This window comes from Fukomys damarensis, unplaced genomic scaffold, assembly GCF_012274545.1.
Source record: "Fukomys damarensis isolate Sample0158 unplaced genomic scaffold, DMR_v1.0_HiC HiC_scaffold_33, whole genome shotgun sequence".
Classification (NCBI taxonomy): Eukaryota; Metazoa; Chordata; class Mammalia; order Rodentia; family Bathyergidae; genus Fukomys; species Fukomys damarensis.
The window spans coordinates 6,347,823-6,371,111 of record NW_022900945.1 but is presented as its reverse complement, the minus strand read 5'-3'; the positions used below and the strand labels follow the sequence as shown (position 1 = coordinate 6,371,111).

The 23,289-nt window shown below is 41.3% G+C and overlaps 1 protein-coding gene across 7 annotated transcripts in view; it reads right to left on the bottom strand.

Annotated features, from left to right (window-relative positions):
- The window catches only part of Lrrc7 (leucine rich repeat containing 7), a 463,114-nt gene that overhangs the window by 16,638 nt on the left and 423,187 nt on the right, over nt 1–23,289 (bottom strand). For all 7 annotated transcript variants that reach the window (XM_010605114.3, XM_033758262.1, XM_033758263.1 and 4 more), the window contains one exon: nt 5,853–5,927. In XM_010605114.3, coding sequence (XP_010603416.2) covers nt 5,853–5,927 — 75 coding nt within the window. The remainder of the gene's footprint in view (nt 1–5,852; nt 5,928–23,289) is intronic.

Genomic DNA, 23,289 nt, shown 5'->3' with positions numbered 1-23,289 from the left:
CAGAGCCGTCTAATGAAGCTGACGTGTCTGTGTTGGTTGCCATGTTTTCCTTAATATTTAAAATATTGTTTTTGATTTGCAAAAAACTTTTTCTTAAACTGTTACTAGTTATCTGTGGTAGAACTTTACACAGTATTATGAATCAAGCTGTATGTATAATGGTATGCAGTAAATGCTTGTACATAAAAGCACACACCTTTTTTTAGTTGTTTTCTAATCAAACTTACTTAAAAAAACACCCTCTAAAGTATTATATCACTATATACAAGGGCTTATCTGAATATTAAGAATTACATTATTACGGCCCTTCTGATGACTCTGGTGTTTTTGATTTTCCACCATCAAAGATACATTTAGCCTTGTTGGGAAAAACTTGGGTAAAATTTTCAAGTAACATTCCTTTTCTTTAAGGGTACAGTGCGTTTTAACCATAAGAGATAATTCTCGTTCCTTTTAATGGTTAAGAGAAATTAAAAACATTTCAGAGAAATGAACATTCTCTAACCTTTCACAGTGATTCATGGTTTGAATTACCAATGTCACCACATTCTGGGAGAAAGCCAGGCACATGGTGAGCTGGCCCTGAGAGGCGTGTGCTGTGGACGCTGTCAGTAGGGCGGGTTGGGTGGTTACACAGGCAGGGAAAAGGAAGCCTGAGAGATTTCCAAGGTTCTTAATGCCCTGTGAGACCCCGAAATGGGTAGACTGTGAGGTAGCTCTGAAATGTATTTGACCAAGAGATTTTTTTTTTTCTTTTTTCCTCCCAAAGGTATCTTAAGAGATGCCACTGGGAAACAACGGTCCACACAGAATGACACCAGGCTTCTGTGCTTTGTGAATCTATTTTCTGTTTTTTATAAGAAACTTTTCACTCTCCTTCTGCACCACGAAGCTGTCAGCCTTGCCTTTTCTGCTTCTAGCAATGTGCTTGGGCCCGGAGGCTTCCCCTTGGTGTCTGCAAAATGAGGCAAAGACTCTGAACCCAGTCTTCTCTTACAGGGAAAAGGCAGGAGATGTAATGCAAGGACTTTGCTCCATTCACCACGGGTTCATAGATGCAGACGACTTTTCTAGCTTATGCTTTTGTCCCCGAGAGCTGAGGCTACCAAACCCTCATCGTGAGCGCCTCATCACACTAGGGCTCACCGAGGATCCCGTCCAGAGGAGGAGGGCCCGCCTCCGTGAGGGGTGGCACAGACCTGCCACCCACAGGCTTTCCTTCAGACTTCCGGGAAGGGAGTCTTCTGACAGACCCTGTCCTCTGGGATCCACCCGTTCTCTCCCCTGCACCCCAGAGACAGCTGGGCTCTCCAGCCCAGCACCCCCTCTCCCACCAGCGAGGCCAGTGGAGGAGGGGCTGCCATCCTGTGTTTGTTCTTTTTATTGTGAGGAGACAGTATCTCTGCACCCCAAGAAATACCTTCTTGTATTAAATACTTCATTTAAAAGGTTTTGCTACACAACTATTCATCACATCACAAAATCAAATACCCTGTTTTCCAAAGATCTGTGTCCATTCATCTTGTCTCCCCCACCACGAGCTCCTTTGGGTACACAAGATTTTCTCTGGTTTTGTGACGGTGCTGCTCACACCCTCTCAGAAGACACTAATCAGGAGCTAGTGCTACGGAGCAGAGCAGTGATGTAACAGGCCTGATGGGAATCAAACTTCATGATTTTGGCCAAGACAGGGTTCTATGAGCCCCCAAATTTACCGACAGCTAATAAAAAAAATGAACCAACAAACCAACCAATCAACCAACCAACCAACCAAAAAACCAAGGAACTAAGCACACAACAAATTGCAAAAAAAAAAGAAGCATAATAATTATAACTCTGTTAATAGTACTACTCTTTGAGAGATTTATTTGCCGACCATGGTTTCTTTATTTCTTTTTTTGAGACAGGCTCTCGCTATGTTCACTATGCAGCTCAGGCTGGCCTCGAACTCACAGTGATTCTCCTGCCTCAGCCTCCCAAGGGCTGGGATAACAGGTGTGCCCTACCATGCCTGAGTGACAGCAGTTTTTTAAACTGCTTGTGTGAATTACAGGGCCAAGTTTTTTAACACTATGGAAAAATAGATACTTGGTTTGTTTGAATTATTACCACGTTAACTCTTAGATATCCTGGAAATGCAGTCACAGGCTGGGAATATATTTTTGGATTAGTAATTCCAAAGCCCTTACAATGATGTTTATGTGGAAGAGACTATAAAATCATAGTCTTCCATTGGGTACCATCCTTACATGTTTTGTGTTGGAAAAATCTATTTAGGTAACTGGTAAAATATGGATATCATTAACCAATTCTCTATAAATCAGTTAAGTTTTCTTTTCCTGCCAACGTTCAGTTTGGGCTTGGGAAAAGGTTAGGTAAATCCTAGGAACAGGGCCAACTACCCTGATAGAACAGAAGACTATATGCTTACAAGTGAGCTTAGGGTATGACCGCAAACCATACTGTTAGCCATCAAGGACAATTTATTCTTTTTTTTTTTTTCAATCTGGCCATCTTTTCAACAGAATAACTATAACTAATACATTTTTATATTACAATTGAATCATATAGAGTATAATGAATTCAGTTTCATTTTAAAGCTGGAAATAACAGAAGAAAGAGGAAACCATAATGTTAAGATAACAGAATTGCCGTTTGGATAGTGGGTTCCTATTGGCAAATTGACATAGTTCTAACCAGGAAGATTTTTTTTTTAGAGATCTATGTGTTTCTTCTCTTCTTCTTCTATAACTCAATACAGAAGGGGAGGCTGGAAGGGCCAGTCCTCCTACACACTCTTTACACATGCCCCAGAGTCTTCAGGCAAAAACTCACCCAAGTTACTTGACTACGCTCATGAATTCCAGTGTCTGTTCTGGGGGAGTAGATGACAGGAGTGCTGAATCACCTCCGTCTCTTCACACTCACATCTCTATCTGATTCAAATAGCACGGCAATAATACCACAGCGGAGTAAGAGTGGTGAAAACGGTCATAGAAAAAAAGCCTGCCTTTAATATGCTTTGGGTTGGGGGAAAATTGGGAAAAGGATCTCTTCTGCGATCTTATGTCTCTTTGCTGCTGGGTTACATCAAACCTGGTAACGGGCAGCACTGAGGAGCATTTATTGTTGCTTTTCTTCCCTTCCTCCTGTCTTTCTAGGTGTTCACCGCCATGAAGCTTTGTAAAGACGCGTGCTCAAGTGAGAATACGTAATATGGATACTGGTGGTGTTACACAACTCGATGTTGCTAACCTGTTTTCTTCAGCATTCTTTAAACCAAGAGTGTACAGTATTATAAAGAGTCAAAAACACAGCTCGCTCTCTGAGTTGTGACACAGGCAATGGTTTCCATTCAGAATGAATGATCCATTCTTACTTCTTCCAGACCACAGAAGGGGCCACTTCTGCTTTTCAACTAGTTTGAGTGAAATTGTGAATACAGCAACTTATTTAAGTTGTATGTATTTTTTAAAAACTGAAGATAGACTTTGATTTTATTGCACTAGATGTAAATGAGTTCTATAGCAAAAATACAATGTCATCTCCTCTGTTGTCTTTTGTGGGGAGCAGAGAGATCCAGGTGCAGCTCTTTTGAGTTATCCTTGGCCTTTAACTAATTGAGCTTATAATTCCTTCCTGTTTCTCACATCAAGAGTCTATTCCTCTGTACATTTTCCTACTGCCACAAACCTCTGAGGTTGGAAATACCAAATTTCTTGTCCACATACACAACCCTTGTAGAGTTGTTTCAGAGTCAGGAAAGACTATGAGAATACCCTGCAAATAGATATTTACTTCCTATTTTTCCACCTGCAGGACATAACATTTTGCTGTGACACATCTGTATATATTTCTTTTCTGAATCTAAGCAGAACAGAAAAATCTTTCTTTCACTACTTCAGTCATGGATGAGGAAAAATCTTTCTTTTGCTCCATCCTGGCCTGGAGATACAGTTTTCTGCATCTGCACCCAGCCTGGCATTCAGCTAGGGCAGAGGTCTGAAGTTAACTGGCTACACCCCCCACACCCACACCCATTTGAAGTTCAGTTTGGGGCAGGGGAGGAAGAGAAAGAAACTCTAGCTATTTCCTGTGCTAATAGGTAGCATTTCCGAATGTTAGGGGGGTTTTATTGTTGGTATACTCTTGACTTCCTTTACAATGCATGCAATTATCAAACAGATGAAATCTTGAGTTGCGAAGGAATTCAGATTATAAACTACAGTTCATTTTACACATAAAAAATCTGAGGCCCATAGATGTGATGTAAAATGTTCAAGATCACACAATGCGGTAGGTGGTCAAAAACCAAACAACTTCTACAGTAAAAATGTGGGAGTATTTTGCATGACTTTTTTGTTACAAGCTCAAAAGACCACCTTGCCGCCTTTGTGTTCTGCCTTTGAGGATTCAGGCCGGTGGTATTTCATGGGGACATTGCTGCAGCTTGGAGAGCCTGTCGTCTTTTCTGAGCACTATCAACTTTGAAAAGGTGAGTAGCTTGTCATGATTTTGCTAGTTAGTTCAAAATGTTTCCCAGAAAAAAAGTTAAAGCAATCTTGCTATCTATCTATCTATCTATCTATCTATCTATCTATCTATCTATCTATTTATCTATCTATTGGGCTCTTAAGGATCTCTACTTTTCTAGAACTTTCCGAGGAAGTCCAGTAACTGGTTGGCAGAGGATCTCAGAGCTGATTTGGGAGGTTATGTGTATTCTTCTTGTTTTTAATAACTGACCTGATGAAGACTTTTCCCTGAATGTCCTCCATTCTCAGGTATCTAAATTCCACCTCTCTAGTATATTGTGTTTCATAATTACTACAAGTAGCCAAAATAACAGCAATTTACATCTATTTATATAGTGGGAAATTTCTGAGGTCAAAGTAGTGGATCTTGAATACACTGACAATGTTTAAAAAATCCTTCCCTTAACTGTAGGAAATGATCAGGTGCTCCTGACATGGGAAGTTAATTCAGAGAGAAGGAAACAGAAAGCAAAATGGACAGGGTTAGCCAGGCAGTTAACTGTTTCCTGGAGTGGCCCCTTCTGATATGTAGAGGCTTAAATAATGTATACTTGACAAATGAAAGTTGGACCTGTCCTTCTCCTTCATCTAATGTCACACAGATACCCCATCTAGGCACTTAATTACTCTTTAATAGCTATGCATAAGTTCATGCGTGTTTCTATACATTCTTTTTATATTGCTTTACGGTTTGGATTGAGACGGTCCCCTCACATGCTCACAGACAACGGGCTCTGGAAGGTGACTGAGCCATGGGGCGAGATACAGCCGACTTGCTGTTTGGAGGTGGGATCCAGCAGGAAGAGGGGGTCACTGGGGGCGCGGCCTGGAAGGGTTTATCTCATTCCCTGGCTCCCCCTTTCCCTCTCTGCTTCCCATCCACCATGATGTGAGCAGCTCTCCTGCCCCACGCCCTTCCACACGGCTGCCTGCCCCAGAGTCAGCCAACCACGGACTATACCTGTGAGCCAAAATAAGCCTCCCCTCCTTTAAGTGGTGAGTGACAGGTATGACGCTGCATCTCAGTGACAGGGAAGTGAGTAAGACAATGAATGACCAAGTAGTCCATTCAACTCAACAAAAATGTACAGAACACTCAGCTGCCAGCTATTGTTGGGTGTCAGGTGCTAGGGACGCTGGATTCTGTTAGACAGAATTGTTTCTGACTTGTCTCTCAAGTCCAAAACAAGAAAGGCAAATAAGCAATGTGACAGGGAATGACTTCCAATCATTTAACTCGAACCAGTTAGCTTCATAACATGGAGACCGATTCCTCTCAGAGTCTGAGTTTGCATGCATGACTTTTATCTGTCTTACCTGAAGAATCTTATCACCAGGCTGTAGTAGGTTGGATGCAGGCCCATCAGGCTGAACCCTAGTAACAAAGATACCCTATAAGTCAGAAGTAACAGAGGTTAGGATCCCATTACCAACAACGAGGGCGACTTCAACACATTTCAATTCACACAGAACACAGTGAAAATTGATTTTAAAAAGCTTAAATGCATCAGCTTTAAAATTATTATAGTATTTTAAGTAAGACACCTCTCTTCAAGCCAAGTTTAAGGAAACCAACACATATGCTTGCACAAAAAGCTCATCTTTAAAAGTGAAACTTTGATTTATTAATCGATTTCATGGCATTCATAAAAATTCCTTTCTTCCTTCCCTTTCCTGCTTTTTCATTTCTTTCTTTCTTTTTCTTTTTTTTTTTAACAGAACTGGGGATTAATCCCATAGCTTTTGCTCTGAGCTACATCCCCAGTCCTTTTTAAAATTTTGAGGTAAGTTCTTGCTAAGTCGCTAAGTTGCCCAAGCTGGGCTCAAACGTGCAACCCTCCTGCCTCAGCCTGACAGAATGCTGAGATTACAGGCTTGTGCCACCACGTCCAGTTTAAACTATTTCTTTTTAAAAATCATTTGAAATATGATTGCAGGCCATCTTTTTTATACATTCTGAATTCATCTGAAGTTGTTCTACACTGAAAATGTGAACAGTTTGACAATTAAAAAGTTGATGTTTACTGTAAAAGCCTAACATTATATACACATACTGGTTCATTTTAATGAGTTATTGTGAATTTTACCATAAAATACACATGAACAAATTAAACATGAGAAAAATCCATTATGCACTTTATTTTATTGACAAGACCTTGCTAAATTACTAAATTTCCCAGGCTGCGCATGAACTTGTTGCCTCTGGCCGCGTTCTCCCCACATGCTGCATTTCTAGACACGTGCCACTGTGCCCAGCTCACCGTTCATTTTAGATATATTTCATGTTCACATAGTTAAAAATCTCTAAATTGACTTAGTTCATAAGAAGTCCAGTTGATTTTCTTTATTGTGTATACAAAGGAGACATTTGTTGAACGTCTACCACAGACTGGACCTTGATTGCTAGTGATGGAGAAATAAATGAAAAATAGTTTCAGATTTCAGTGAGCTCACGATCTCATGGAACAGAAGTGAAGGAAAAAACAAAACAAGACAAAAACAACCGATTACAAAACAGCACAACATGCGTTATGAGAGGCCAAACGGATGGTAGGAAATGTGGTCCCCAGGTTACACTCGGTGCCAGGGCTTCCAGGAGGAGGAGGAGGACAACTGAAGTCCAAGGTACGAGCCAGAGGCATCTGCGCATTTAAGGAGAAAGATGGCGCAGAGAGGGGCGTCAGCGCATGCAAGGATAGTGCCGCCCTGGGAAGCTACCGCAGTTATGTGACAAAGGAGGGCGACGGAGGGTGGGTGGGGAAGGGCAGGGAGCACAGCCGAAGATCCGGCCAAAAGGTCAGTCGAGGTCAGACCAAGATGGGCTGCTGTCAGCATGAGGAGCGATGAAAGGGGTGAGGCACAACCATGAGGAGATTTTACTTGACAGCCACAGGACGAGCTGATGAATGAACAGATAAAGTGGGGTGCATTCATCCAGCGCAATATTAGTTGGCCATGCAAGGACTGAAGTACTGATCCATGCCACGACGTAGATGAACCTGAAAACACTGGACTAGTGAGGGAAGCCCAGCACAGAAGGTCTCACGTGGCAGAACTGCACTTGTGTGAAAAGTCAAGAACAGGCAAAGACCAAGGAAAAGATTCGCGTTTGCCAGGCCTGGGGGTAACTGTCACTGTGTGTAGGGTGTCCCCATCTCCTCCCTCCATTTTCATTCTCAGCCTTTCTTTTTCCTTCCAGTAATTCTGGGTATCAAATCCAGGGTCTCACCCAGGCTAGGCAAGTGTTCTGCTACTGACCTGTACCCTGTCCTGGAGCTGTACCCTTATCCCAGCACTGCTTTTTGAAGGTACTTCATTATATACTTTAAAAGTGTAAACTTCATGGTATGGGAATTATATCTCAATTCTGCTCTTACCATTTTTTTTTTTTTTTGTACTGGCGATCGAACTCAGGTCCTTGCACTTGTGAGGCAGGCAGTGGAACCACTGAGCTAAATCGGCGGCCCCTCTTACCAATTTTTTTAATTCCTGAGAATTATTAATAAAAATACACTACTTTACTATCCTTGCCTTTTTCTTTAGAAAAATCATGTCATTTGGTCCTCTATAATCTTAAGGATTCTCACAGAGACCCTAACTGTGTATGTCCATGTAAATGGTTTAACAAATTCAAATTACACTACTCTACCCAGGTTTTATCATTTCAGATCTTTTTGAAACCGATTTAAAGCTTTTGAACGATCTCATTCTTTCTGATTTTAATATTTTCCTTCTTAAAGATGAAATGACAGAAAAGCATCAAAATCTCCAGAAAATTTCGTAACTTAACTTTGTAACTGGGTTTCTAGAACTTATCTTAAGGAAATAACTGAAAAACGCAATCTACATGCACAAATACGTTCATCATTATATTATTTGTAATAACAAACATACAAACCAGCTACAGTCTAATAAGCACATTGACTGAAGAAATTTTGGTAAATCCATACAATAGAATGATATTTGGTCATTAAAAATGAAGTCCTAGATGGCTGATATAGAAATACATGAATGGTTAGCAAATAAAGAATTTATAAACATTGTGAGGTATGGTACTGCTTTTGTTGAAATCTGTTTATATATATATTTGTGTGGAAGAATATTGTTTAAACATTAGCAATGGCTATCCTGGGTAACCTGGACGCCAACCTTTTCTTCTTCTTGCCCCATGTCTATGTTTTTTCTGATTTTTCAACACTGATTATGCATTGTTTATGGCACAAAGAAAATCATGACTCTGCTAAATTTTAGGTTAATGGTGATAACATTAAGAGTGATGTTTAAATATCTCTGACGAATGTAGTTGTAAAATGGCCATTCCCCAAGAAAGAATAAAGAGAGCTATTTGGCAAAGAACAGTTACACTAAGGCACCACGATTAATCCACTTCCCACTGAATGACACTGGCATGACCCTGGTTTGACCCCCACAGGGCCTCCCGGACTGGGGATATAGCTGTCCAGCTCCATCAACCCACAAGGCTGTGTCCACAATCAGTTCCCCTGCTCACCCCTCTGTTACCGGGGTCCCCGTACAATCAGCATGATATTACTGCTCCACGCTAGCCCCTGCACCTCTGGTTGCTGAGAGTGAAGTTGTTTTCACTCTTTCTTCATCCCACCAGTGAGAGCCTGTGCTACCTAGTCAGTTCTGTTCAGCTCTCTTCAGCTCGTGGTGCACGAACAGTTTAGTAAGGTTTGCAGGAATCCGGAGCACAGGGTCTGAACTATGCCAGGGCATCTGCACTGCTGGGAGGGGCCCAGGCCACGCTGAAGCCCAGGATAAATGTGGTGTCCCTGGTAGCGTTCATGTCATCCAGTGCATGTCTCTGGGGTTCAACCGCTGTTTTAGAGACTTGTTTTCAAGCTTACTATTATGGTGGTCTGTGTCTTCCAAAGCATTGATTTTTTTTTTTACTAAAGCTTTATTATTTCTTTTAAATCAAAAAGCTTCAACTAAGAAAATGCTACTGCCCATGAGTGTACATCCCATTCTCTGTATATCCTACCAGCCAGTGGACTGTCATGCAGTGGACCAGGCAGCAATGAGGACTCTGTTTCATAATGTTCCATGGCATTCAGTGTCTGTGGAGGTGGAAGGTTTCCCAGAAGATTTCTACCAAGGCCAGTGCCTGAATGTCACACTGTATTTAGGTCTAGAAACACTGCCACTGGAAAGAAACCAACTAAATCTCAGCCCATTTTCTGGTCTCCATTGTCAGGAACAGTGACGAGAAATGCAAAAACTTCGACACCGCTCACTGCAGTCATGTGTCAGCTTTTCAACGACTCACTTCATTCTGAGACTGTAGAGAACACTTCAGCGCTGATGACGCAATGTGGCAGGCAATCGGAATATTCTCTTTGTATTCTGAATATTAGAAAATTAACTTTCTACTTATGGTGACTGGCTATCTCTTAATTTTTTTCAAACCAGAGTCTGTCTTGCATGTTTCAAAGATCCAAATGGTAGCATCTTATTAACCATATAACTCTACTGGGAAGATTCGACACATTAAGTTTCCTGTAATATTTAGTAGAGTGCTAAATATGGGAAACACTATCATGCAACACATTCAGATCTACAGAAACAACCGAGCGTCTAAAGTTATAAAGCAAGTCATGCTGTGGAAGTAGGGGGAACAGCCTCATTGGCTCTCTTTGCCACCAGGCAGCAGTGCAACAGTTCTACCACTGCTGTAACAAACTATCACCAACAGTGGCTCCAGACATCACGAATTTATCACCTCACAGTTCTGTTGGCTAGGATTCCCACACAGATCTTACTGGGCTAAAACCGGAGCTGGCATGGCTGCATTTTTAAACAAAATTTCCTCAGGAGAGTTCATTTCCTGCTGCTGCCTTTTCTAGAGCCACATCTCTTGGCTCACGGTCTCCATCTGTCTTCGAGACTTTCCGACATTTTCTCTTGTGACATCTCCCTGTGGCTACGGTTAGGAAAGGCTCAGCTTCTCAGACGCACCTGTAAGTGATCACCCTCTGAAGAATCTGGGATAATTCCCTCACCCAAGGGTTTTAACTTCATGACATCCGCAGAGGCCCCTTTGCTATGGAGTGTGATACCCACAGGCTCTGGAAGTTTGGGTTTGGTTGGATTTGGGGACCCGCTGTTTTCTGTCGATCATACCGAGGGAGTGATGGTTCAGAACACTGCTCTGGAGTCAGCCTGTCCATATTTTCCACTTATAAAGGGGTGGTCTTGGGAAAGTTAACTTCTGTATACGTAATTCCTCTCCATTAGTAAAATGGATATGATCCTGGTACCTAATAACGAAGCAGTTGTCAGTGAATGAGTATATGCAGAATACTTAGCACAACAGATGTCATTCAGGACAGGGTCAGTGCCCGTTCCAGTAATCACCAAGAGTCAGGCTACAATCCCAGATCTCTTATCCAGCAAAGCCCCACTGAGAGGCGATGAGTCCCCAGCTGCACCAAGTTATGGGTGGACAATTGTTCTGCTTTCTCCTCAGTGTGGAGGAGGTGGAAAGGGCCAGCCTTTGCCACAGCTGCCTTGATCTCCCACTCAAGGGCATCAGTATCTCTTATTTGGGGAGGGGACAGAAAGAGGGCTGCAAAGTCCTGTCAGCCTCATCTGTGGTTTCCTTGGGGTGGCTCTCGAGGACAACGGCTCTAATTGCTGTTCACTGTCAGTACTGACGCGGATTCCATCGGTGGGGTTTCTAATGGTTCTCAATACCTTTTGGGCTCCTGCCCTTGGTGGCTCCAAGTGAAAAGCATCGGCTCTTTTAAAGTAATGGCTGCTGGCATCTACTGTAGTTAAAGTTCGTAGCTTCTGTGAGAGGATTCTTCTAATGCCTCTCATCTTCTGAGTAGTTCTCGGATTCCACTAAGGAAGCTGTAGGCACCACGGCTTCCCTCACTACCCCGTCTAGAGGCTGTCTCACAGCAGAGCAATGTGGTAGGCACTGCAATGTCCTTTCAAAAGAATGCGATTCTCTGCTTCCCTCAGACACCCACACATGGACGTGTGTGACACTCGCCCTGTGACTCACAGGAGGACCCCCAAGGCTTTGGATCAAGTGGAACCTAGAGACAGCTGGCTAGGTGGTCCACATAATCGAGACTCATACCACCTCCTATTTCTACCCCCTTTTTATTTTGTTTTTTGTTTGTTTATTTATTTATTTTTTGGTACCAGGGATCCAACTCAGGACCTTGGGCTTGCGAGTCAGGCAGTGGAAGCACTGAGCTAAATCCCCAGCCCTCTGCCCACCTTTAAACTGTCTTTATGCAAGTCATAACGGGCTTATAAAAAACGTTTGCTTTTCACAAGTCATTTTGGAAAAGGATAAGTTCAGGAGACTTCGCAGTGTTAAGATCTAACCTTGTCTTATTGGTTACCTCGCCTCCACCTCTCTGGATATAAACCCAAGACTCAGAAAGTTACTCTACAAGGCCAGTGTTTAAACAACCTAACTTTAGAGGATAAAAGAACTTTGTGTGGTGCTTTAATGATGAAGGTGAATGACTGTGACAGTCTCAGCTACTGTTAAGTGCAGACACAAAGACAGATCTTGTCTCAAGGGACCTGCAACTTCAGTTTGTGAAATATGCTTTTCTTTAAAATTCTGAAAAGCCTTAGTTCTAGCTGATGCTTAGAAATTGGTTTCTAGAAAGCCTGTATCTCAAGGTACTATTCTATGCTGTTGCAATTTAGAAAAGATTAAATATTTTAGAATACAGCACTTCATGCTTATATGATTACAAAAAGTTCTAAAAAGGTTTCTAGAGGAAAGCTGACCCATGAAAAGAGCAACTAGAGCTATGGATTCAGTAGCTCTTAGGGGTTACTGTTTTTTCCCCCCCAAATGTGGGAAATATTAATTTCTTGCATTCTGGGCAACATTCTAGCCATGTGTCTTGCAGAAGCAACATTAGCCATATATAACACACTGTATTTACCTGGTCTAGCTATCAGAAAAGCCGTCACACTAAACACAAACCTCCTCTCCGTACTGTTTCTCTCCATGGATCAAAAACGTGCTGATGAAATATTTTAATGTTAATAGCCTTGTGTCACATTTCAGGCTTTGAACAATTTGCTAGTTTAGCACTGAGGAACTCTTATACAGCAAGACAAGAGACAAATCCCACGGTCATTGGAAACTAAAGGAGAAGGGAAGGCAGGGAGGAAGCCAGAGGAGGGAGGAAGGAGAAGAGACAGGGAGCAGCTGAAAATGATAGCTGAACTTCATGTACAGCTGAACTTTTCAGCCCATACAACAATGAAATGTGAACCCCATTAAGAGATGAGCAACAAAGGCAATCACTGGAAACCTAGGAAATTTGGGATGAAAACAAATTAATCTTATAATACCGCTCACCAATGTCCTCTTTACAAAAGTCTCATGACTGGGCCTTTAAAGGAATTTCAAACTTGAACCATTGTCAAGATTAAAACCAAAGCCACTTGTTTGCCTTTGTTATAAAGTAATTAACAAGGCATGAAACCAAGAAATGAGTGAATCCCAGAGACGGTGACTACGAGATTACAAAGGCCTTGGTGTTAACAGGACGGGATCTAATACGCAGGAAAGAACGCGCTGGTTAGTCTTAGGAGTTGTGGTGTCATCTTCTTAGTCACTCTAAGTCACTCTAAAAGTTATACATATGGGGCGGAGGGGGAGAGACGGAGGGAGGGAGGGATCAAAATACAGCTCTTCTGGGATGTTAAAAGCAACCAAAAAATAAGTTAGAATGACACGGTGAATACTGGAATATTCTTCACCATTCAGCACTGATCATTACGGGCTGCTTCTTGGGGGAACACAAGAGCAAAACTTTGGCTTATTTTATAATTAGTTTGAATTTTACTGATTGCTCCAGTATTACCACTATTCTATCTAGTGATTAAACACCTAACCACTTCAGGGACGTTTATCCAGAATGATAGAAAGTACATTTACATGCTATTTCCTGCTCAACTTTTTGAAGTTAAAAATAATTTTCCTTTATTAATTGTCATATTTTCTTTCAAAAGTCAGTGATGATAGTCATTCACTTACTGTCCTTCTGGGTTTCAGGGCTTGTTGGAGGAAAAACAAGACATTTTGTATTTATTTTATCTTAGGAATCCTCTAAAGCCCATGTTTCATATGAGACCTCACCGGTAGTGGGCATTTGGCTTGCTGAGTGGTGGAGCTGACTGATTCTCTCGGGGCCTTGAACGGTTTTGCTTCTCAGCCTCAGAAGGAGAAAAACAATTAAACACAGGAACAAGTAACGGTAGGTAACTGGGTTCTCCTACCTAGCTATTCCTAAGATAGCCCTGGAAACAGGGTTCTGACGGTCACCCCAGCAGGCATCCTCAGAGTGAGTCGCTTTCGACACTAACTGAATCGTGTCAGAATCACGAACTGAAGAGGGAAGAACCCAAGCTTTTTCACCGCTCACGCGACAATAAGGATTTGGAAATGAGAAAGTGTTTTGCTGTAAGCTCTATTTAGCAGAGCTATAGTTTTTATAGGTTTAATATTGTTTTATCTAATGGATACACCTTGTGGTGTAGCCAGAGCCTTCTAGAAGTATTTCCTAGAGGTGGCAGTGAGCTCAGGCAGTCAAAAGCTTCTAGTGCCAAAAGCCCCCTGGCACAAGTTGTGACTTAGCTGTGCCCATGACAAAGTGACTCTTAGACCCGGACACACAGTGGCAGTGTGGGTGGGAGTGAAGAGCAATTTAAAAAAATTTTTTTTAGTCTTTACATTTCTATATTATTGTACAGTAACAATATTACTTATATATTAAACGCACAGGTTAAAGGAAAAAAGGACAGTGTAGTTCACACGTCTGGGACTGGGAATGTGTTTAAAGGAGAACAATTTCTTTTTTTTTCTTTTCTTTCAACATTTAATCTGAGCTTAAGAAAATGGGGAGAGGAAGAGGAAATGTTAGGATGGAGATACTGTTTGACTGTCTTTTCAAAAAAATTAATTTTATTGGTACAATTTAGATATACACTTTGATCACGTCCATCCTAGGGAATTTCACCTGTATCTGATATATCTTGTGCTTCTTTTTACCCATTCCCTCCCCTCTCTTTAACCCGTCTTGGCCTCCTTATTTACAAAAGCTTCCTTTTCATGTTTTCCCTCTATTCTCCCTCCTTTGCACCCTCCCTTCCCTTGTTCCCCTTTCCACTCGAACATTTTCTTCCTGTTTCCCGATATCTATTACACATTTTGACCCTTATTTACACTTTTGGTTTCTCACACCAGAGAAACAATGTGACATTTAACACGTGTGTCCAATGTATTTTACTTAAGAGTATGGCCTCGAAGTGCATCCATTTACCTAGCAATGCCTCAACTTCATCCTTTGTTGTGGGAGAGTCACACTACAGGAGGATAATGTCATCACGAGTAGTGACCGAATCCGGACTGCCCGGTTCCTTGGTCTTTCTGTGCTCCTTTCACCACTCTGGTTTTATGGAAACATTCAGGAAATTGAAGCTACCGTTACTCGTGTGTACAATTCATAGAAAACCACCATGGATCTTTTTTTTTTTTTTTTTTTTTTTTAAGACAGGGTCTCACTATGCATTTCAGACTGGCCTCAAACTCATAGGGAACCTCCTGCCTCAACCTCCCGAGTGCTGGGGTTACAGGTGTGCACCACCACACTTGGCCACTGGGTCTGTCTCGTACTAAAGGAAGAAGTACTTTCCCAAGACTGGTTTAGTCTAATAAATTAGTCATTCTGAGACCAGGCAGAAACATTCTGACCAGTAGGGATCAAGGGAACATATAATGTTTCCTTTCTTCCTGTCTACAGAGAGACAGTATATATAAATAAACAGGCAAACAGATAAAAACGAAGAAATGATTTTTCTTTAATCACTGTAATATTTAGTCCAACAATAAAAAGGCTATTTATTTCCTATTAAAGAATATTCTTAGGGTTAATAATAGCCCCTTATTATGGGGATGTGATTTTTGCGGGATGATGGGCTTCAATCTGTAAGGCTTAAAGTACAGAAGTTTTATGCTCTAGGAGTAAGGAATTAGTTACTAAGAGTATGTATAACTACACTAAATGGACTGTAGAGATAATAGGCAATTAAATATATGTTTATATGTAAGTCGATACCTTATTGGGTAATCTTAAACTATTATGACTTTCTATTTATTTATTTATTTATTTAATTTTATTTTTTGGTACTGGGGATTGAACTCAGGTCCTTGCACTTGCAAGGCAGGCCACCGAACCACTGAGCTAAATCCCCGGCCCAACTATTATTACTTTTTAATCTAATTCCGGATTTATTTTTAAATTTTATACACATATAGGACGTTTATAAATATAATTTAGAAATAACTCACTCTGTTTTGATCCACTGGTCTAACTCTCCAGCACAGCTCAGGATCGCTGGTTAACCTGGAGACTTCTTTCCTAGAAATCTATTCACATCTATTTGTATCTCTCCTCCAACTCATCTCAGGAGGGCTTGAGCTGAACTTACAGGACACAGAGAAAACTCTTTAAAATTCTCCTTTCTTCTTTATCCACCCAAAGAAGAAAAATGACACAAGAAAAGTGAGGCACAATTTCTTTTTCACTTCTCACAGATCCCTCTGACCTTTACAATTAGCTGTTGTTAGCCAAGTTTTTCCCTCTCTCTCAGAATGTTCATCTCAACTGTCTTGCTTCTTCCTATCAAAATTCGCTCTACAATCTGCTCTGAAGGACACAAATGTGGTTCAATTAGGGATCACTTACTTTTAGAGGGACTGGAGCTCTGTCAGATATAGCAGTCTTTTTCAAAAAGAAAACAAACATTTACTAAGAAAAATTACAAGGGTGTAAAAGGTGTATTTCAATGAGTCTCACTGAAAAAAAAAGGAAAAGAAAGAAAAAAGAAGAGAAGAAGAACAAAAGAAAAAAAAAAAAAAGAAACTGACACAGCCAGTTTCAGAGTGCAAACCCAGGCATCTGGTGTTGGATGGACACACTTCGGTGAAAGCCCTGGGACTCTAGAACGGTGGGTGGGAACGTATCAGAATCTCTGGCACCGAAGGAGTCTTTTTAGTTTGAAAGATGAAAGGAAGCCAGGGCTGTAGGGACACACTCCGCCATCTGCTCAGGGTCCTGCTTGTTCTAGCGACCCCACGCTGCAGGTGCTGGGCACAGCATGGCTGGCACACACCGCACCCTGCACCCAAGCCTCCTGGATAGGAAACGAGGGGTTTGTGTTCAGGCTGCTGCGGGCAACCTGGGAACTCAGCCTTTCACCAGGTGCACATATTTTCACAGTTCCTTCTCCTGTTCCCTCACCCCTCACAGATTTCATCTGAGAATGATATTCCTCAATAAATAATTGTAGGGACAGAAGTCCCCACATCAGGCTTTTCATCTAGGAAAACTGACTTGAGACAAACTATAAAGATTAAAGCTCTACAGGATCTTCTTGCCTGGCGGTGACACAGATGATTTTTTTTTTTTGGTACCTAGATGATTTTTTTTTTGTGGTACCAGGATTGAACTCGGGTCCTTGCGCTTGCAAGGCAGGCCACCGAACCGCTGAGCTAAATCCCCAGCCTGGTATGTTTTATTTATTAACAATTCTTTGGAAGGCAGGATCAAGTGAGAAGATGTTCTCTCCCTCTCTCTGTGTGCCCCTAGCATCAAACTACTTTGGGAGTTGCCTGGAGAAAAGTGGATGGCATTGATATTTTATCTGTCTCAAATGTTATTTGGATAAAAAAAGCTAAGCAGGAGTGCTGTCAGCAGAGATCTGGCTGGCATGGCCATTCATTTCTTTGCTTTATTTAGTTCTACTAATTTGGCTTCATAACATTGCCATGAATTCCAATTTTTATAACTTTTTCAAACAAGAAACTAGAACTATGTTGAGATCCTTGAAATATACTTAAAACCTTCAGTTTGTGAACAGAAAGTTCAAAGATTTCTTGCACTGCCCAAAGATCTAATTAACTTTCAAGAACTGACTTTCATTGGGGGTGGGCCTGTCAAGTTTTTAGTAATTATACAGGACATTATACCTGATCTTAGCCAAAAGGCTGAGAAGTGATTCTGGACATTGTTTATGAACTAACTTACAGTGCTTTCATATTTTGATTGCAAAGGAACAGAAACAAACTTGAAAACAGAATCTTTTCAATCTTTTCCCACCCATCTTCTCTTTTGCTTATTTTATTTCAGGCTAAATAACTGAAGAGAAGCAGAAGAGAGAACACATATAGCAAACAGCTCTAGCAACTAATATAGCTGGTTGTCTACTTGGGCTTGAATTGTATTAAAAAATGTTTACTGATGATTACAAAATATGACACAGTAATGCCATTCTCAATTCTAATGACTTTTTGGGTATCCTTTGAATTTGTATGTTACAATCAATGTTCGTATTTAAAATAGCACTTCTTAATCACCTTATTATTTTTACATGTATGTCTTAATATTTCCCTATACAACCAAGCCTGTGGTGAATGATATTTGATTTGCTTTCATAGGCTGAAATCAATGTGCTCTTTCTTTCCTTTGTGTGTGTGTGTGTGTGTGTGTGTGTGTGTGTGTGTGTGTGTGTTGGGGGGAGGTCAAGCTCTCTATTTTCTTTCTTTTAAATCTTATTGAGTTTATTGTTACTTTTTAAGTATACAGTACAGTTACATTCATCATTGGGATCTTATACTCTCAAGCTTCATATTTTCTGAAATTTTTTTCTTTGTGTAGATAAGTTGACAGTGTCATAAAGAATGAATGGGTACTCAAGAACAAAGGACAGTTTTAATGTACTCAAATGACTAAGTGGTACCCTAAACCTCAAACTGCAATGTGGCTGAGATGCAGCCGAAGTCATCCATTGTATTATAAAATAATTTATGTGCACTTCACCATGTATGTGCTGTGCCTCGGTGACCCTGGGTAAAGCTGTCAAATAAATGCTTTGTTTCTGCATTTCGAACCATCCTTCTCTTTTAATATTAATCACATAAAAACATATTTGCTGCAGTGCCCATTTCCACCCAAAGGGAAAAAAGTTCTAGTTTATCCTCAGGGCAGAAGGTGAAATGAGGACTTTAAGGTCATTTGGAGATTGGAGGCGATAATTTACACCCAGGGTAAATGAGTTATAATAATTACGAAACTGCAGCGTATTGATTTCGAGTGTGCTGATGATATTTTCCATACTTCCGCTCCTCATTCTGTGACTCGGAATTTTGCCTGTGCCACAGGCGAATTAAAACATTTGAAAAGGACCACAGATGTTTCTCCTATCATCTCTGTAGCAACATCCAGAATGCCCAGCCTGGTGGAATTATGGGTGAGCTCTCTGGATCCACTGAGCTTCGGTGTTCATGACAAATTCTGGAGAATGAGGTATTTTTAGGCCCAGGCCGCAGTATATACATTTCCCCTCTCAAGTCCTGTGAGGGGAGGAAGGATCCATAATAACTTTCACTGTGACCCTGTGACTGGGTAGTTATTTACGGGAATTTGTAAGGCTAATACTTTTGTAGTATATGGGGCAAAGAGCTACGAGTCTTCTTTAATGGCGTTAAAATCTAGGCACTTAGTTCTTCTTTCCTCAGATGGAGCAAGGGAAGATATCAGCCCCTGAACGAGAGCTCTGAATTAAAACTTCTCTCACTGGCAGAGTCCCGGGTCGCTTTACGAAACACTGCAACAGCGTGGTATCAGTCATCTATTAATCTAGTTTGTTTTTCCTTTTTAACAGCAGCCTGTGGAAACGATACCAGTAAATTCCTTGAGTTTGAAAGCCATACATCGTGACGTTATGAGTGTTTCAGTACGGAGGATACTGCAGCCTGTGCCATGGGCAGAATCACTCCTGCACGATACATCGGTCCATCCGTTGCATAACTGCTTAGCAATCTGCTCTGTAAAGCAGGCTTCTAATTATCGAGGTTCAATAGAAAATAAGTGAGGACGTGCAAGGGCTCGTGGAAGCAAATCTGGAGCCTGTGACTAATGAGAGAGCCCTACAATACTTTCAGTATTAGAATATCACATCAGTCTCTGCTCGACAGGGCACGGAATTGTCACGTGGCTCTTCCGCTAAGGGGCATTGTGGATAGAGGCACGCACGACAGTGCTTATTAAAAGAAAAGGGTTTGGAGTCAGATCGATTTGGTTTCAAATCCTGTTTGCCACAGATCAGCCAAACGACCTTGGGCAAATTAATTAACCCCTGTGGGACTTAGTAAAATGGAGAAAAATAATACTTCTCAACTAACAGAAGTTGCTATGAAGATGACAAAAGTTCACACATATAAAAGAGCCTAATGCGGTGCCCAGAACATTGGAGATAATAAAAAAGAGGCTATTATTTTTATTGCTTGATTATCAATGTATGGGCACAAATTCTTTCGCTCTCTACAGCGTCTTGCCACACTGACAGCAATATTTCTCCACTGTAATAAACTAGATCATGGCTTTGATCCACGATCTTGAGAGGGCCCAGGCAAGCATTCTTCAGGGCCATTTCTATGCAGTGTTGTGCTTTCTCTTTCCAAGTATGGAAAGACAGTTTACAGTTGGCGATGAGCTCCAGGCTGAGTGAGTTGGTCTTTTCAGACAATGAGGAGGGCTCACTGTGCTGTGTTGTTTTAATGCGAGGATGAGGACTACCTTGGGTCCTGGAGAGAGGAGTCATCTGAAAGTACGAGCGTCTTGGGTAACAATTTGCTAGATGGGGCTTAATCCTGAATCCTCCCTGAAGCCTCAGTTAAGTTTTGGGCTGTTCCAGTGCTTTGCTGCATGGACTGCATATTGACCCAGAGCGTCAATCTCATACTGACACATCACTTGCCCAAGGCCGTCCAGATGATCTGTGGCAGACAAGATTTTGGATCCTTTTACCAGACTGAGCAGTATGGCTCCCCTTGCTGCAGCCTCAGCTCAGCCTTTTAGATGACAATTTGAGGCCTTCGCCGGCCGGCTGTCATCAGCGTGGACTGATTTTCTCACTGCTCTCTGACATCTGGCTGAAACAGTGGCTCCCATCAGCATGATGAAGAGAACAGAGCAAATTCATCAGGTGCTTTAACGCAGGCAGTCCTCCATGCCGCTAAGACATTCCGATGTTCTTGGATGCTTAAGGTTTTGAGTGGCAAAGCACGGAAACACTTAGGACCACTAAGTGAGATGGCAGAGCGTGCTTCTGAGAAGAGTGCTGACCCAGGATTTGTTCCTTGGAAGACAGTGTGTGTTGTCTTCTACTTTATACTTTTGCATGACTTGACTCTTTGTAGAGCTTCTATCTCAGACTCAGGTAGAATCTGTTCAATTTAAGCTGTTTAATTTGGTTCTTCTCACCTCCAGCTATGAATTAGTCAACTCATGAAAACTACAATCTGTCTTCAAAGAAAAAGGAGTATTTTACTAATTTTCATTTTGTTACTGTTTGGTGTTCTGGGGTAGCTACATGCACTGGGTTCTACTCTAAAGTTTATGTAACCACTATAAGATTGATGCACTAGGGCTAAAGGAATGTAACTGGACTTCTAAGAGATTAATTTCTTTCCTTGTGAGTTGACTAAATTTTGGTGTAAACTCTCAGGGCTGAAGTCTTCAGAGCCTCTGAATACCGTTACCAAATATCTACCATATGCTTGGCACGCTGTAAAAGTGGTCCATGAGTTGAGCAGTACTGTAATTCTTCCATAGATTTTGAAATTGTGGTGACTCTCATCAATTTTACAGTAATAGAGATTCACTTTTCACATTGTGAAGTGCTTTAGAATAATCAGCCAAAGAAAAGGGCTTCTGAGGGAAAATCTTTCAATAGACACATTTTTCAAGCTAGATGTCTGTTACATTTAACCGAAAGAGCAAATTATAAGATCAGAGATCATTCAGTCTCACTAGACTCATCAAAATGTTACAAATGAGAAATTAAAGCAATAGTTAGAAATTGTTCATATTCATCACAGTGGAAGAATTTCAGACAATGATTCGAATGCCTGAGATTTAGTTTCCTGCAATAGACGCATCAGTTTAAATATCACAAGGTTTCTCTTATATAAGAAATCCAAAATATTAATAATTGAAAGAGAAAAATAAAAGACCGGTCATAGGAAACAGGGAGACAGATCTTTGCAGAGGGGAAGGGGAACAAGAAATGAAGGGAGAGTTCCTCTGCCTGCCTCACAAGCACAAGGTCCAGAGTTCCATCCTGGTACCAAAACCAAAACCAACCAACCAAACAAACAAAGAAATGAAGGGAGGGAAACAGAAGAGAAGAGGAAACAGAATTAAGATGTATTATATATGTGTACCAACTTTCACTATGAATGCAATTATTATGTACTGTAAACATACTAATAAAAATAAAAAAATAGAAATGCAACAGTATTCTTACATCTTCCCTACTTAGCAATCTAGTCATCCTTAATTTAAAAATATCACCCTATATCTTCCAAAAATACACTGAAAAGATTTATATGCTGGTGAGAAAAGAAAGAAAAACATACCCTCTGAATTTCAACTACCTTAAGAATGATCATTTTTATTAACTTTTCCTTGAAAATTTATGGATGGTTTGTAAAATCAGATCCCCCAAAGAGGGATCAAGTTGAATAAGGCAAAATGATTTGAGGTTTTAAAAAGGTATCACTATGGGCCGGGCGTGGTGGTGCACACCTGTAGTCCCAGCTCACTCAATGGGAGGCTGAGGCGGGAGGGTCACAAATCTGAGTCCAGCCTGGGCAATTTAAGGACTTAGTGAAACCCTGTCTCAAAAAATGAACCAAGAGTGTAAAGGGGTGAGGATGTAGTTCAGTAGGGAGGCCCTGGGTTCAAACCCCACAGAATATTTGAATTCTTCTCCATCAGTGGTTATTATCAACACCATTCAAATGGAGGGGGGGCAATGGCTGTAGATGCTCCAAGCTGACCTTCTCCTAGTCTAACGGTCATTACGTAGGCCGGCCCCAGGTACAGTGTTTATGTATCAGTAGTGCTCTGGGCTCTGTTTCTAAATAATAACCACCGCCGTCCCTGGAGATTCATCTCCAGCCCTCTCCTTTCTACGTAACAGTGTGAACAGGTCCTCTTTTTGGTCCAACCTCTTCTGTCCTTCTTGGAAAGGTGAAGGAGGAAGAGCAGGTCAAGTGTAAGAAACAAGATGACCAGCAGGGAGTTTAGGAAAATATGGGATGAATATTTTTATTACAGGCTTCAGAATTCTCCAATTTTTTTTTCCAGAGTCGGGTGTCATAACTAGAATTTGACCTGTGGGTTTTTTTAGGATAGTGAGGAGTCGAAAGAGTCAGGACCAAGTTGTGATTCAAAGGTAAGTTGAGAGCCCATGGAGGTTTTGTGAAAATGGACCCCCAGGCCTCTTCTTCACCTCAAAGTTTTAGGGTGTCACTTAATAGAGTAATGAAATTCGATGAGGTCAAAAGTAGATCATTTCAATTATCACTGCATTATAACGAAGAATTGATTTCAATCTGAGGAAAACACTGTTGGTAGCAGGGCAGGTCACAAAAATTTCTGTACTTTGTTTTTTTAATTTTAAAAGTTAGATGCTCACCACCGGGACTCAGCAGGCTGCACCGAGAACGTGTCACATGTCGGACGTCCCGGCAATGGCTGAGGTTAGGGTTGGGTCCTTTATCCCGTGCCTGACAAGCAGGGATGGGCATGGGAGAAATACCTGGTTCTCCTGCTAATGCTACCTCTGATTTCCCACAAAGGAGTTGTTTTCAGGGCTTTTACAGTTCCACAGT